Source organism: Pleurotus ostreatus (genome assembly GCF_014466165.1).
Source record: "Pleurotus ostreatus strain PC9 chromosome Unknown scaffold_5, whole genome shotgun sequence".
NCBI classification, from domain to species: domain Eukaryota; kingdom Fungi; phylum Basidiomycota; class Agaricomycetes; order Agaricales; family Pleurotaceae; genus Pleurotus; species Pleurotus ostreatus.
The window spans coordinates 2,891,797-2,906,210 of NW_023503160.1; the positions used below are offsets into that span (position 1 = coordinate 2,891,797).

At 49.9% G+C, this 14,414-nt stretch overlaps 8 protein-coding genes across 8 annotated transcripts; 5 read left to right on the forward strand and 3 right to left on the reverse strand.

Moving 5' to 3' along the window:
* Nucleotides 1–421: 421 nt before the first annotated feature.
* PC9H_008074 (uncharacterized protein) lies at nucleotides 422–1,340 on the forward strand (the record flags this gene model as incomplete). The annotated part of the gene is made up of 3 exons (XM_036777594.1): nucleotides 422–490; nucleotides 576–757; nucleotides 815–1,340. 3 exons carry the CDS (start codon nucleotides 422–424, stop codon nucleotides 1,338–1,340), a joined length of 777 nt encoding a protein of 258 aa, XP_036631214.1.
* Nucleotides 1,341–2,558: 1,218 nt separating this feature from the next.
* Nucleotides 2,559–4,704, forward strand: NRS1 (putative asparagine--tRNA ligase, cytoplasmic; the record flags this gene model as incomplete). The annotated part of the gene is made up of 9 exons (XM_036777595.1): nucleotides 2,559–2,906; nucleotides 2,959–3,105; nucleotides 3,158–3,337; nucleotides 3,388–3,698; nucleotides 3,750–3,843; nucleotides 3,898–4,318; nucleotides 4,373–4,515; nucleotides 4,572–4,630; nucleotides 4,680–4,704. The coding sequence occupies 9 exons, from the start codon at nucleotides 2,559–2,561 to the stop codon at nucleotides 4,702–4,704; spliced, it is 1,728 nt and encodes a 575-aa protein (XP_036631215.1).
* A 94-nt stretch (nucleotides 4,705–4,798) lies between these two features.
* DPH5 (diphthine synthase) lies at nucleotides 4,799–5,921 on the reverse strand (the record flags this gene model as incomplete). The annotated part of the gene is made up of 5 exons (XM_036777596.1): nucleotides 4,799–5,171; nucleotides 5,230–5,499; nucleotides 5,552–5,676; nucleotides 5,736–5,807; nucleotides 5,859–5,921. The coding sequence occupies 5 exons, from the start codon at nucleotides 5,919–5,921 to the stop codon at nucleotides 4,799–4,801; spliced, it is 903 nt and encodes a 300-aa protein (XP_036631216.1).
* Nucleotides 5,922–5,997: 76 nt separating this feature from the next.
* Nucleotides 5,998–7,723, reverse strand: PC9H_008077 (uncharacterized protein; the record flags this gene model as incomplete). Its single annotated transcript, XM_036777597.1, has 5 exons — nucleotides 5,998–6,096; nucleotides 6,151–6,435; nucleotides 6,493–7,023; nucleotides 7,079–7,501; nucleotides 7,562–7,723. The coding sequence occupies 5 exons, from the start codon at nucleotides 7,721–7,723 to the stop codon at nucleotides 5,998–6,000; spliced, it is 1,500 nt and encodes a 499-aa protein (XP_036631217.1).
* A 480-nt stretch (nucleotides 7,724–8,203) lies between these two features.
* On the reverse strand, nucleotides 8,204–8,881 carry LSM4 (RNA processing protein; the record flags this gene model as incomplete). Its single annotated transcript, XM_036777598.1, has 6 exons — nucleotides 8,204–8,265; nucleotides 8,321–8,344; nucleotides 8,398–8,509; nucleotides 8,566–8,715; nucleotides 8,777–8,818; nucleotides 8,879–8,881. The coding sequence occupies 6 exons, from the start codon at nucleotides 8,879–8,881 to the stop codon at nucleotides 8,204–8,206; spliced, it is 393 nt and encodes a 130-aa protein (XP_036631218.1).
* Nucleotides 8,882–9,114: 233 nt separating this feature from the next.
* On the forward strand, nucleotides 9,115–9,982 carry PC9H_008079 (uncharacterized protein; the record flags this gene model as incomplete). Its single annotated transcript, XM_036777599.1, has 5 exons — nucleotides 9,115–9,171; nucleotides 9,234–9,430; nucleotides 9,483–9,543; nucleotides 9,592–9,740; nucleotides 9,790–9,982. The coding sequence occupies 5 exons, from the start codon at nucleotides 9,115–9,117 to the stop codon at nucleotides 9,980–9,982; spliced, it is 657 nt and encodes a 218-aa protein (XP_036631219.1).
* Nucleotides 9,983–10,232: 250 nt separating this feature from the next.
* On the forward strand, nucleotides 10,233–11,936 carry PC9H_008080 (uncharacterized protein; the record flags this gene model as incomplete). Its single annotated transcript, XM_036777600.1, has 5 exons — nucleotides 10,233–10,520; nucleotides 10,587–10,919; nucleotides 10,974–11,189; nucleotides 11,242–11,471; nucleotides 11,531–11,936. The coding sequence occupies 5 exons, from the start codon at nucleotides 10,233–10,235 to the stop codon at nucleotides 11,934–11,936; spliced, it is 1,473 nt and encodes a 490-aa protein (XP_036631220.1).
* Nucleotides 11,937–12,249: 313 nt separating this feature from the next.
* On the forward strand, nucleotides 12,250–14,384 carry PC9H_008081 (uncharacterized protein; the record flags this gene model as incomplete). The annotated part of the gene is made up of 14 exons (XM_036777601.1): nucleotides 12,250–12,347; nucleotides 12,394–12,494; nucleotides 12,560–12,574; nucleotides 12,634–12,686; nucleotides 12,748–12,768; nucleotides 12,827–12,953; nucleotides 13,022–13,228; nucleotides 13,289–13,456; nucleotides 13,515–13,535; nucleotides 13,591–13,729; nucleotides 13,786–13,897; nucleotides 13,957–14,099; nucleotides 14,159–14,173; nucleotides 14,231–14,384. 14 exons carry the CDS (start codon nucleotides 12,250–12,252, stop codon nucleotides 14,382–14,384), a joined length of 1,374 nt encoding a protein of 457 aa, XP_036631221.1.
* Nucleotides 14,385–14,414: the final 30 nt, after the last annotated feature.

The window sequence follows — 14,414 nt, forward strand, 5'->3', positions numbered from 1 at the left end:
GACGACGCGTCATGAGCCAGGGCGCGGCCAGGATTGTGCAATGTTGATGCGGGCCCTATAGCGAGGTGTGTGATGGGACTGAGAAGCGATATTACTCACTTGCTGTGCCCAAAGGCCAAGAAGGTACATGCATCGAATGTGAACGAAAGATATCGTACTCCCAGGAAGCGTACTGCGGCAATACAGTTGACACGTTCATCGACTGTGCTGTGACATCTGTGAAACAGACCAACCCCAGATATAATTGGTGTGTCCTAGACTGATCGTCATATGCAGCGAGATCTTCGCAAAGTTTTCCATGAAGGTGCTGCGCTGATGATGATGATGATGATGCTAGGTAAAGATACTTAAAAACAAGGCTGGAGGTGTGTTTCCCCCATTTCAGATTTCAGCCTCCTCATCTATCGCCAACAAAAACCAAATGTCTTTCGCTACTACCCAAGCTCTGGCTCGCCACCAGTTGTTCTACATGGACATCTCCATATTTCAAGTATGTAAACCTCTCTGAAGCCTTGCTCCCCACACTATATATGAAAACTGCCATGTCTCATTTCTGAACCTATCGCAGGTTGAAGCTATTCAGAGTTCCCACCGGTTACCTGAGGCAGTATTCTGCCATATTCAACGACATGTTTACACTTAAACCGCAGCCGGGAGCGGCGGCGGAGGGAGAGAGTGACGAGATGCCCATCAAGCTTGATGGCGTGAGCAAGGTCGACTTTGAGCGGTTTCTCGAAGTAATATTGGCAGCGAAATAGTCCGTACCATCAATTTAATGGCATCTGTGGGCATTTACTGACCAACATCAACGCAGTACGCAAGTAGAGCCGAGGAAGTCCTTCGGCACTTCGCACTGGCTTTCCGTTCTCAAGCTTGCCAATCTATGGGGGTTCGCCTACCTTCGGCAGACCGCCATTACGAAGCTTTCATCCTCGTCGAGTGAGGCTCTACGTCCTGTCTTCACGGCCACGGAATATGTTGATTACGGGCGTTCATACAAAGTCGAGCAGTGGGTCAAGCAAGGGTATGCAGAGCTAGTAAGTCGGAGGGAGAAAATCAACAAGGCTGAAGCTGCATGCATTGGGTGGGAAGCGGTACTCAAGCTCTGCCATCTGCGAGAGGATCTCGTTGGGCAGCAGGGATCAGACGCAAATTCCTTGGGTGCTCCTGCGCATCCAACCAGGCCACGCGGCAGCATCTCCCTCAAGGAATCCCCGGCTCTGAACCCTGCTGTAAATACAGCAATATGTCAGGCCTTCTCAGTGGAATTACAGGACATTCGAGGGGCAGCGGCAGCCTTGAGTGTTCCGGCACCCACAATCAATGTGTCACTCCCATAGGTACGACAGACCGCTCTTGTTACTTTCAATTCGAACACCAAATAGTACTGTAGTACAATACTACAAACAGTCATGGCCACTGCGAACTGAGGCCTAAGTTTGCTCTATAGGTTCATATCACGTCCAATTTTATTTATCCTGCAGGAGGCCTGAGGTCTGATACGACTCATATGAGATACCCTGCTAGTCTGTGCTAGTCTCCATCACTTGCCGTCCTCTCTCGTTCACCAACAATGGCGACCCTACCTTAGCTCCCTCCCTCTCGATGTCCGGCATTATTCATGAGTCTAGCCCTTTGTGTTCCTCGGCACCTTCTCCCGTTAAACAACGTACTATACGCTCGGGGCCCTCAACGTCAACGCCCCATGTCTTCTGCAAACAAGTATCTAGACTAACAATCTAGTCGCGATAGTGCTATGATACCCATCCATCTGAGCCTGATCGATGGGTCTATTGTGATAACGCGGGAGCCGGACATTGTTAACACCTTTGAGAACAGCGAGCACAGTGTCATGGTTGCAAGCTTCGACACAGACAACGCCGGGGACCTCTTCTCTGTAGAAAGCACTGTCGACGCCGTCGATTTGTAGGGCCGATACTTTGTTGAAAATAGCCATAACAACGGCGAGCTCACCACCGAGCTTAAAAGAGTATGAGGCCTTGGGAGGATCGAGCAAGAGGGCGCCCACAGTCCCCAAACACCTCCATCTGTGACAGAAGGGAGATATACCATGGTGCGCTTCCATCCATCAATGTATCTCTTTTGGTGGTGTGCTGGTCCTGCCAAGCAGATCCCTTGCTGCCTCCGTAACGATCCATGATGGAATTTACTATAGCTTCAACATCATTGTTCCACGCTTCGAGTGTCAACCGATCGTCGCGGTGTGTGGTGGTGGAAATACGAGCATCCGTTTTTCTGGCCTGTAGGTACTCAGCCAAAATTGGCGTACTACGACAGTGAGCGCTGAGATGCCAGAATTCAGTTCTGCCAGCGCGCAAGAAGTTTTTTTGCAAACAAATCGAAGCTCATTATCCTCTTCGCGACGTGCCCAGACCCGTAAGGTGGTTGTTTGCTGGCAGGCAGATGGGTCGCGATAAGAGATCAAGGCATTTCCTCTCGAGTCTTATCGAGTCACATCACCATTACATTGAGCTTGACTTGACACACGCGCCAACTACTTTTGATTTCAACCGTCAGGTGCACAAGCTGCTAAGCTGATGTCTACAATCTATATAGATGAAGCCTCTGGTTCAGATGCCACTGGTTCTGGGAGCCAGGAGGCCCCGTATGCGTCGCTGGGCTTCGCCGTTTTTACGCACGGCCCAACAACGTCGTACCAGGTTCGAAAGGATGCGACAGCAACATACGACGAACCCACTCAATCTTCTTTGAAGAAGGCCAAGAAAACGGCGGAAGGGATGGAGAAAAAGCGCAAGAAACAGGAGGAGCTAGCGGCGAAAGAAACAAAGGAGAAGGGCGATGAGAAGGAGAAACGAGATAAATTGCTGGAGGACAGCAAGAAGATTGTTCTGGTCGAGGACGAGTCGTTGCCCAAGGCCATAAAGGTATTATCAGTCTTTACCCCCTCGACTACTCCTAACTTTCAGTGTTACCTAGTCTAAGATCGACCAGCTTGAATACTTTCGTGAAAAGCGAGTGCGCGTATTCGGGTGGATCCATCGTCTGCGACAACAGAAGGACATCATCTTCCTTGTCGTGAGGGACGGCACAGGCTATCTCCAGGTCGTTCTTTCAGGCAAAGTGGTGCGTTTGTCGATTCTCCGGAATATACGCACATTTGTCACACGACATACAGAGCCAGACATATGCTGCTTTGACTCTCACTCTGGAATCTTCGGTCGAGCTTATCGGAACGTTGCAAACCGTCCCCGAAGGCAAGACTGCCCCGGGTGGTCACGAGTTGATTGTAGATTATTGGCAAGTGCTGGGTGCTGCTCCCGGAGCCGACGATGCCTTCACCAACCGCTTGAACGAGGTGTGTCGGGATATATACTGCTCTTATACTATAACTAAAATGTTATTCAGAAATCCGACCCTTCAATCCTCGCTGATCTTCGCCATCTCGTCATACGTGGCGAAACCGCTTCTTCGGTCCTGCGTCTTAGGGCCCACCTATTGACCGCCTTCCGGAAGGCCTTGACCTCGCACTCCCTCATCGAAGTGACACCGCCATGCATGGTGCAGACCCAAGTTGAGGGCGGAGCGACGCTGTTCAAGTTCGACTACTACGGCCAGCCGGCCTTCTTAACCCAGAGTTCCCAGTTGTACCTAGAAACGTGTCTGCCTAGTTTGGGCGACGTATTCTGTGTGCAAGAGAGCTTCCGCGCTGAAAACAGGTGAGGGGCATAGTAATTGAAGGAATTCCGTTACTAAACATCTCCCCTCAGCCATACGAGACGGCACCTGAGCGAATATACTCACCTGGAAGCTGAACTCGCATTTATCACCTTTGAAGATCTCATGAACCACATCGAAGCAATTGTGAGTGCCTCACCCACTCATCTTGGGGAACTTCAGTAACCCAGTCCGATTTAGATCTGTGAAACAGTCGACCAACTCCTCTCCAACCCCGCTTCCGCTGCCCTCGTACAGACATTGAACCCGTCCTTCGTCGCGCCAAGCCGACCATTCGTCCGGATGTCCTACCCCGGCGCTATCCAGTGGTTGAACGAACACGGCATCAAGCGGCCTGAGGAAGATGCCGAAGGCAACCCGGTCAAGGGTGAAGATGGGCAGATCGTGATGGTAGAGCATAAGCTCGGCGATGATATTGCAGAAGCTGCAGAACGTCAGATGACGGATATCATCAATAAGCCTGTCTTCCTGTTTGGGTTCCCTAAGGAGCTCAAGGCTTTCTATATGAAGAGAATGCCACCGAGAGAGGGTATGGATCAAGAAGGTATGGTGTACACAGAGAGTTGTGATCTGTTGATGCCAAATGTCGGCGAGATTGTCGGTCAGTGCCCTTCGAAATAGCTGGCCACGCACTTGCTGATTTTCTGTGAATTAGGTGGGTCTATGAGGATAGCTGACCAGGAAGAGCTACTTGCGGCATATAAACACGAAGGCATCGACCCGGAACCTTACTACTGGTTCACAGATCAGCGTAAGTATGGTACGTGCGAACACGGAGGGTATGGACTGGGTGTCGAGGTGTGTTTCAATATTCACTCAATAAGAGACTCCTCTGATCCTTTCCCGATTTATAGCGATTCCTGGCCTGGCTGGCGAATAGATTCACTGTCAGGGAATGCACTCTGTATCCTAGGTGCGCCTTCCACTCTTACTCAATTACATCTTCTTACCGATCACTTTAGATGGCCTGGTCGTGCGACCCCTTAAAGCGTAATAGATTTGAGCAGACGTTGTTCATTGCCACTTATAATTTATCTTTGATGATCTTAGTTGCCCTACTTCGGGCGGCGAGCGCGGTAGTCTATTCAAGTGTACATCCGTAAACGTTTTCAGCTACGCTTCTCCAGTTCTCCTTATTACGCGCCCATTCGCCCGCATAATCGACTTCAAGGTAGTGGAGCCTCTTCCCGACAATCACTAGACTGTGTAGCGGTTGGCCGTACGCCTCTGGAGGTGCCGCCGCCAATTCCGCAAGCGTGCCGCTGACGATGGTCTCCCCGTCAGTCGATTGAGATTGATCTCCAGGTGGATGGCCGCCGACACGAGAGAGCGCGATAGCGAGGGTTTTATCTGGGTCCAGAGCTCCTTCGCCTCTCGTGCTTTCTACTTCTAGTAGCTGAGATATGGCTGTTGGGATGGACATGTATCGCGGGGGTTCGTAGATCTTCCGCCCTCTGAAGACACAAACTTCAGAACAAGGGTCACAGGCGCAACATCAGCGAGGAAACTTACCTAGCAAGGTTCTCTTCACTTTGTTCCTTCACCTTGATGTCCAGCAGAACCAAAGTATGGAGTCCGATATCGAGGTTTTCCTTTATACGCCCGTACCAGGAGTCGGGTTTCCATGTTTCTGTGAAGAATGGCAAGGATACGGTCTGTCCGAAGTTGTAGAGCTGCAGGCCGCATACGCCTACGGCGTTCATGATCGACGCGTTGTTAATGATTCTGACGGGGATACCGAGTGCTCGAGCACGCAAGACTATATCGGTGTGGGTAGTCGCACTGGCGTCTGATGAGTAAAAGCGCGTTCTAGAGATGATTATTTGTGCGTTACCCGAGCGGATCCCCTACTACGAGGAGCGATACATGTCCTGTGTCCGCGCCAGCAAGGATTTCATCGCTCTGTGTCTCCACCATGTCGCGATCAGCTACAATGAGCTCTTTCTCATAGAACGCTTCCTGGATCCTTCCAACGCACATGAGCCACCAGTCAACCAACAACCATATAATGGACAAACCAAGCGATCTTTCTCGACCATCAGGATACTGGTGTACGCTTCTAGATACACTCGCGTTGAGCTCTTAACTGCCTACGGAAGACATTCTTGAGGTCGATCTTGCTTTAGGAATTAATATCCTACCTCAAGCCCGCGAACAGTTATGTCCTTTTCGTCACATAGACCGAGCCCGATGATGTAGAACATGATGGTCAAGAGTAGGTGATAAATGAAGTGAAGATTGATCGATTCTGGTAGGCGAAGATAAGATAAGATAAGAAACTCAATACCACTTCGACCAGTTCACTGGTGGGAGCGAGATGTTTTCTACTACCTGAACAAGCCCCGGTTCCCTCCTTCTGCCTTTCAGTATCCATTTGCCCTGAGTAACGGAATGTTCAGCGATGTCATCACAAACCGCGACAAACGCGCCCACCAAATAATGTTCAGTATTAATTTCAACGAGATTGAGGAGTGGGGAGTTTACCATCAGCGTGCGAGCATCGTCGGCAGTGAACAAGGGACAGGCTGATAGGCGTTTCGACGATATTCTAGCTGCGTATGGTGTATGATTACTCCGAAGTCGCCTGGACTGCGACATTGTCGAGGGCGAACCGGTGGAGGCATCTATATTGGTAGTGCCGCGCGATGACGTCCATTGAACCTGGAGCTTCAGCTGTTTCAGAGCTCGGGCATCTGACATTGCTTGCGCAATTGAAACCTAGATAGGTAGACCGGTCAGCAAACCGCCGGTAGGTATCAATTGGCCTCCACTCACCACATCGGGACTAGCAAGAGCGCAAGATAGGTTCTCCAGTCTCGGGAAGGCCATGCAGAGGGTCTGGACATCGTCTAACGTCACGAAAGAATCGTCGACCAGGAATTCTTTCAGTACGCTCCCGTGAACGCATGCCAGATCATGGATGAATGTTTCGGGTATATGTACGCGACCAGAGCTGGAACTCGTGAAAGCGTGGAGATGGAACGACTCAAGGGACGTATGGGGCAACAGTGTATGAACCCATGGGAATAGCATTTCGATGACCATAAGATCAGACGTATTTGTTCTGATAATTAGCTTCCGCAAACGCGGATACGGACCCGAATGGCTCAGTGATGAGAATTCATGTCGAAACGGTGATGTCGGTGATGCCATAAGGTATTCGACATCGAAGGTATGCAAGTTTGGGAGCCGAACCAAGATGCTGGCTAGAGCCGATACAGGGGTACCTTTCAATCGAAGTTCCCGGAGCAGCTGTAGGTGCGTAAACACTGAGAAAAGGATGTAAGTGGAGCATTGACAGAACGACTGCGGAACACGAGGAGCACGTACGATCCATTGTTGACGTGGTGAATACACTGACGCCAAGTTCAAGGTGAGTTAAGGTCGTTCCTTCCTGCGCTACCCGCAATTGAAGTGGTGCGGGAGGCCCCGCCATGCACCATATCGAGAGGCGCCGTAGTCCGTTCAGTTGTATCAGTTCGTTCCAAAGATGTTCTCCAAGATCAGAGTGCGTCCTAATGGTGAGTTCCCGTAGTGGGAGCGAGCGAAGGACGGGTAAAAGGCCGAGCAAAGGCGAGTCCGATGAGCTGAAAGAGTCATCGTCGACCCAAGTCAAAGAGTGAATGTTTGCACAAAGTGAAAGTGCTCGAAGGGTGTCTTCCGTAATATTGGGGTAGCGAACATGAAGCATTCGAAGAACAGCACCAGTTTCGGTCACATGTCGCACATATTGCGCGAGGTCGGGCCGGATTAAGAGGGTTTCGAAGGGATGAGACAACGTTGTCTAAGACGTTGCGGCGGAGTGAATAAACAGGCGGCAGGGTAGCGATTCATTTGGACTCACGTTGGAGAGGATGCGAGAATCCAGCTTCCGATAGAGGAGGGGTGTAGTGACGCGATTGAAGGTTTTGTTTACTAAAGCACAAGAGTAGCGGTCCCTGCGGTCGACGAGATGTGATAAAATAGAAGGAAGAATATCCAGCGGTAGGTTGTTCAAGACCTGCATTGTCGCGGCTGAGTGGTGTATGGGATCCATCACCATAAGCCGAAGCTATATATCCGGGTGACTTTAAATTGAGATCTATTTACACCGAGCAGGCCGATCTTTTTCATCACATCTAAGGGAAATGGGGCCTCAAGGCCAATCGGGCGTCATCTGCAGGCACAAAAAGAACATGAGTGAGACGTTTACCGGCCATATCAGTCAAACTTACCAATACACCAGCTCGGAAACGAGAACGAACTGACAGACTATGATGGCCGGCTGGGTAGCTCGGATCAGATGAGTAGGCGTTTGACTTCATTTGAATGGCTGGACAGAGCGCACGGTGTATGGGCAGATCGAAGCGATGTGACAGCAAGGTCAGATAGAGTGCTTTGATAGCAGATAGTGCATAACTACAACAACTATCCCAGACACGGAAAAGGATAGCAGTATATACCAAGATGAAAGTGCTCACCCCACATGAATCATGGAAATCAAGTACTACATTCCCCGACCTCTGCCTCTGCCTCCTCGCATTGGCATTCCGCGAGCCCCACCGCGTCCTAGAGCAGATGTCAACGATGCCGGTCAGTAGATCAGCGGAGAAGGGATGCGTACCTCTTGACGGCCCTCCTCGTCCTCCTGACAATACGAATGAGCCATTGAATTAGTCAATTGTGAGGCTCATCACACACCTCTCGATCCACCAGGGCCTGATCCCCGCGTACTTCGATTTGCTTCTCGCGCCCGGTTTTGTTCATCCTTGACGGCGTCAAGGAGTGTATCTGGAACACGCAAGTATTTTATCTAGAGACAATTAGAATACAAAGACTTATTGTTTCGCGGAGCATGGCCTCACTCACCGTACTCCCTCGAATATAACACTCCTTGAGCTTCCAGAATCTATCGCCATCCACACTGGTCTGATATACTTCGCGCAGCGTGATATTCATAAAGTTGTCGCAATTTACAAGATGTCCATTAAATGTCTCGCCATTTTTGAGTTCCACCAACTGTATGCAGAAACTACATGAGCTCAACATAGCAATGAGTCGCGAGGAGCAAGTGCCTCACCATGGGTTTGTTCTGAGCAGCATTGAGTAGTGATAGAGGCAGCTGTGCATCCAAATCAGCAATGGCATAAAGACCACATAACGGCACACAAGAAGGCCATACCATTGGTCAGAGGACACGACGATGCTGCGATGGGTAGCGACGGCGACTGGAAGTCTGTCGCGTCGGGGTCTGGTACCTTATGTAATCAAGGCGGCTTTCTCACGAGCACGGAATAGGCCGACCCTAAGCCGAGCCGAGCACTGGCGCTGGCACTGGAACGTTACCTGGAACTGGTCAAGAATCCAGGCTGCTGGCAGCCCAAATACTCCTTGCTCCACGATATTCACCATCTCCACATGAACAGGATGTTATCTCGGTTTGCCAAATCGTTTGTGGCCATCATTTTGGCTTTGGTAAGTGAACTACACGTTGACTGAGTTATTTCGCTGATTCGCAAATGGCGTCGGGGCCCTAGCTCATCTTGACTACGATAGCGTTACTGCATCCCCCGTCTCGCGCGTACATTGATCCATGGACTGGCGAACTCTTTGGGGAGGGAGGGGTCGAGCAGTTCATGCATCGTCCGTCGCATACCACTGCCTTCCACGACCAGCTGGCGAAAGGCGTTGAAGGGGGCGTCATTATGGGAAAGCTAGGAAACGCTACAGCGAAGTACGTAAAATGTCAGCCAGTAATTCTGACGGTTTCGTTGACATCGTTGCAGAGCTGCGCTCGGAAGGGCAACATGGAAACTTATTCACACCATGACTCTGCGGTACCCCGAGGTTAGATCTCCGTCCACCAGAATATACTGAATTTCACTCCCATGCTAGTCACCAACAGCCGACGAACGAGATGCCCTGAACTCATATTTCCATCTGTTGTCACGGTTATATCCATGTGGCGAATGTGCTACGGAATTCCAGCAGTTGCTGAAGAAATTTCCTCCGCAGACATCATCTAGGCGCGCTGCTTCGCTGTGGTGCGTTCCCTCTTCTTTTATCCGCTTCCATTATTCACCTCAAGCTTAGGCTCTGTTTTGTTCACAATCAAGTGAACGAACGGCTGAAGAAGCCAATTTTTGACTGCGCACATCTTGATGACGAATATGACTGTGGATGCGGGGACGAGCCTAAAGCAAAGCAAGACGCAGCAACCCCCGTCGAGCACGATCCTACTAAAGACGAGATCACACATGCGCCACTGATAAAAGGTGGTCGATAGATGTGTATGTTATTTAATCCTTGTGTATCTATTATAATGTTGTTGTGATCTTCGATAAAAATGGTGTCATGAGGACGACTGATTCTCCGACCTAACAGGACGGTCCCGGTCACGTCGCAGTAGAATTTCCGCAGCGCGCAGCCAGAACCATATGGCCCCTGTGATCGAGAGCGCTTGAAATTCAGGCTCCAACCTCATAAAACCCATTGATCGTCAAGAGTTCCTAACTCCAATTCACATTCCCCCGATCATGATTGTCACTGACTCTACACCTCCCAGTCCTCCCAAGGGGGCTCCTCCTCAGCCTGCTCCCTACCGACCAGCTCCCCCGTCGTACCAGGCTTCAGGTTCACAATACCAACCTACGCAACCACTAATATACACCACGGTGCCCGCCGTCCACCCTCTCGCCCATGGCTATAACGCCCGACGACGATTCCTCAAAGCCTTCCTCGTGGCTATTCTAATATGGGCATTAATTGGGATGTTTATACGGAGCGTAGCGGAATTGGCGTATTGGAATAGCAGGCACGGACGGGTGAGTGGATTATCTGCTTTCGCCCCCTTCGTGGACCCCTAAATCCCTTCCGTACATAACTCACAGTACACGACGCAGGCTATCTGGCCAGATGACTTTGCTGTTCCCGCTGGTATTGACCCTCATCGCTGCGTAACGGACTGGCAAGAAGTCCCCTCGGGTTTGCCTCTTTTCCCCTCGCATGCCACCACTACGTTCGATGTCCCGTACGACCTTGACACCATGCTATTCCTTGCACGGGGCCCAGCAGGGGGGACGTTCACCGTTGTCACATCTGATGAAGTCCGCGACACGGCTCATGTTGTCGTAGTCGTTAGCTATCGCCATCAAGAATTCAGGGATCGGGCTAAGGTCTGCCGTATCAAGCGTGGGGAGAGCAGCGCGGGCATAGGCATCTTCGTGAGTTCTTCGAACATATAACTCGACGGTAATTCCTTATAAAATTCTCGCCAGACTCCGAGGTGGAACTACACCAATTATCCTCAAGAGCGTGGTTTGGCCTTTTCAGTTCTCGTGTCCCTTCCCGCAAACTCGAATAAGAAACCTCTGGAAATCAAAAACTTTGAAGCCGACATGCCACTGTTCGGCATCTCTACCGCGAATCTACATGACAGTGTCTCCTTTGCCAATATCTCTCTCGTCTCGTCCCAAATGCATATTACAACCCAGGTTAGTAGTTGTACATTCGTCGAACGTCAAAGACCCGCTAACCTCTCAACAGTCATTGGTTGCTGACAATGCTCTGTTCAAAACCTCCAATGCGCCCATATCTGGCACGGTATTCTCCCTCAGCTCACTGCGCGCTATAACCTCGAATGGGGCCATAACGGGCACATTTAATGCATCAAAGTCATTGCACCTCATTACTTCCAATGCCCTCATTCACGCAGATATCGGACTGACCAACGAGGGTAAACGCCCCACCAAGGCCCTTGTAAAAACCAGCAATGGGTGAGTCTCGCGTCTCTTAGCCGCTCAATACATTCTCCGTGCTCAGAGTCGTTTCGTAGTCAAATATGTTCTTCGATCAGCCTCTTGAAGGATACAGTAGGTTCTTCTGGAGGAGTTTATGATGTCGAAGCCTTCACCTCCAACGCTCCCTTGGATATCGATTTCCCCACTGCACCCATCGACTCCACACTGTCTCTGGATAGCAAGACGTCTAATGGTGCCGCCAGTGTGTCGCTCCACCCGACGTTCGAAGGTCGATTTGAACTCGTGTCATCACTATTCCCCCCAACCGTAGAAAAAAGTACCATTAGCGACCCATCTGGAAGGGGCCGCGAACGCACAATCCAGTATACCTCTTTGAACAGGGGAGTACTGTCTGGCAAAGTTCAATGGGCAGGTTCGGACAAGAGCGATGGCCGAGTGCTAGTCAAGTCGAGCAACGCGAAAGTTACGTTGAAGCTTTAATGGATTCTGATTTATATACATGTATGTATATATATATATATATATTTGTTATGTTGTAACACGCTGTTTCTGTACTGCTCTACGAAGCTTTCAATATATCACATTTTCGATTATCCATCTTCCACCACCCCGCATCTTACTTTGAAGCATATGGTATCACAACTGTGGGCGGCGCGGCCACACCGTGACGCTGCTCCGGCTTGATTCCATCGATTCAGCTTCCCAGGAAGCCTCTCAAATCGAAATTGAGCTTTCAACGGTTACCTCAATATTCCTATTCAATTGGCCTACTGATCAAAAGCTCATCGACACCATGGAGGAAACCGATTCCTACAGCAACAAAGGCAAGCAGAACTGGGATTCTAATTCACCTCCCACCCATACTGACAGCGAAACGAAATGCTGTAGAGGGTATCAAGGTCGTTGATAGATTTTTCACTGTCCCGCTCGATTACAGCAACCCGGATGGAGCCAAGATACGCGTTTTCGCTCGTAACCTTGTTCCAATCGGGAAGGAATCCGGCGGGGCGGGGGAGAAGAAGAACGATCTGCCATTCTGTCAATCATCTACCTCAGTGATCATTGGTAACAGAATCACTGACTACGCACTATTCGTGTTGCAGTGGTGTTCCTTCAAGGTAAATAGCCTTATCTGCTGGTGGATGTTTGCGATACTGATCTGGGTCTCGTTGTCTAGGAGGGCCAGGGTTTGAAGTCGAATTACAAAGTAATTCGGGATTTGCCAAAGAGGTATGCTGGCTAGTGGGCCAGGCCTCTTCCTGTGGTATAAATGCTTAAGCTCGATGTTTAGATCCACGAACAAGGCTACCAGGTTGGTTGAGCAGTGTCACTCATAAAAAGATAACTCATCACCGCGAGGATGCCCCCAGACACTCTGGCTCGACCAGCGAGGTACTGGGCTCAGCACGGCCATCTCCTACGAAACACTACCCAGCCATCTCACCACCGATGAAGAAAAAGCTCAATACTTTAAATTCTTCAGAGCTGATAGCATCGGTAAGATGCCTATTTATCAGTTTCGGATAGAGGCTTCATCTAACTATCAAGTTGATTAAATTACGCAGTTAATGATTGTGAGACCATCCGCAAGTCTCTCTTGAGTCACCTCCCAGAGGATCAACAGAAATGGTCCATCCTGGGCCAATCATTTGGCGGGTTCTGCGCCATTACGTATCTTTCTTTCCGTCCTGAAGGATTAAAGGAAGTTTTCACAACAGGAGGATTAGCACCTTTAGTGGATAGTCCAGATCCCGTCTACGAGGCTCTGATAGGTAAGCTTGCTGTTTCGTAACATAGGATGGATGCATTTGTGGTGCTCAAGATACCTTTAGCTAGAGTTGTCAAGAGGAACAAGATCTATTACCAGAAGTACCCAAAGGATATCAAGAGAGTCAAAGAGATTCTAGCGTACCTCAGCAAGAATGAATTGCTGCTTCCCAATGGCGGACGTCTTACGCCGAATAGATGGTTGCACTTAGGTATTGCGTTTGGAATGCACGGTACGCAGATATCTGTTGTATATTTTCCGTTAATATCAATACCTCGCCCCTCGAGCAGGCGGTATCGATGCGGTTCACCGTAAGCTCTTTCCTTGCCAGTTAGCCATTGACGGCTGACGCCCTGCATGGTTCAGAGCTCGTTTTCAGAGCGTCCACCGATTTGGAAATGTTCGGTCGTTTATCTTACAAGACACTACAGAAAGTCCAGTATAGCCAAAGCCTCGATGGCAACCCCCTCTACGCTGTGTTGCATGAGCCAATATATTGCCAGGGGTCCGTCATTCCCCCCTCCTTTGTCTTTTCCCTTTAATCAAGACATGGTGGTGTAGGACTGCACCTAATTGGTCCGCGTCTCGCGCTCTCGCGAAGCACCATCAGTTCCACTGGAATAAAGTCGATCAGTTGGGTGAGAATGAGCCAGTGTACTTTGCTGGGGAAATGGTGAATATCCATTCTGCGCCGACATCGATGGGGAGACTGAGTCGCTAACGAAGGGGTAGATCTTCCCAGACATGTTCGACGACTACAGCAACCTTCGACCCTTGAAAGGTATCGCTGAGATTCTCGCCAGGGACAGTACTTGGGGTCCGTTATACGATCTTGAGCAACTAGCAAGGAATGAAGTCAAGGTTTCTGCAGTAACGTGTGTTATTCACCAGACCACCTATCGTTAGTCGTGCTGACTGTTCTAATTTGTTCCAGCTACATGGAGGACATGTACGTGACTTACTATGTCAAGTTGCTGTATCGTTGTTTATTGACTGGCGACCCTAGGTATGTGGACTTTAACTTTGCCCAAGATACAGCGGCGAAGATCAAGAACACCGAACAATACATCACTAATCAACTCTTTCACAATGGCCTCACTCGCGATTCCAAGGACGTTATGAAGAGGTTGTTCGACCTGTCAAAGAGGGTATATGACTAGCCTTATCTTGTCACGGTCATGTCCACTAGT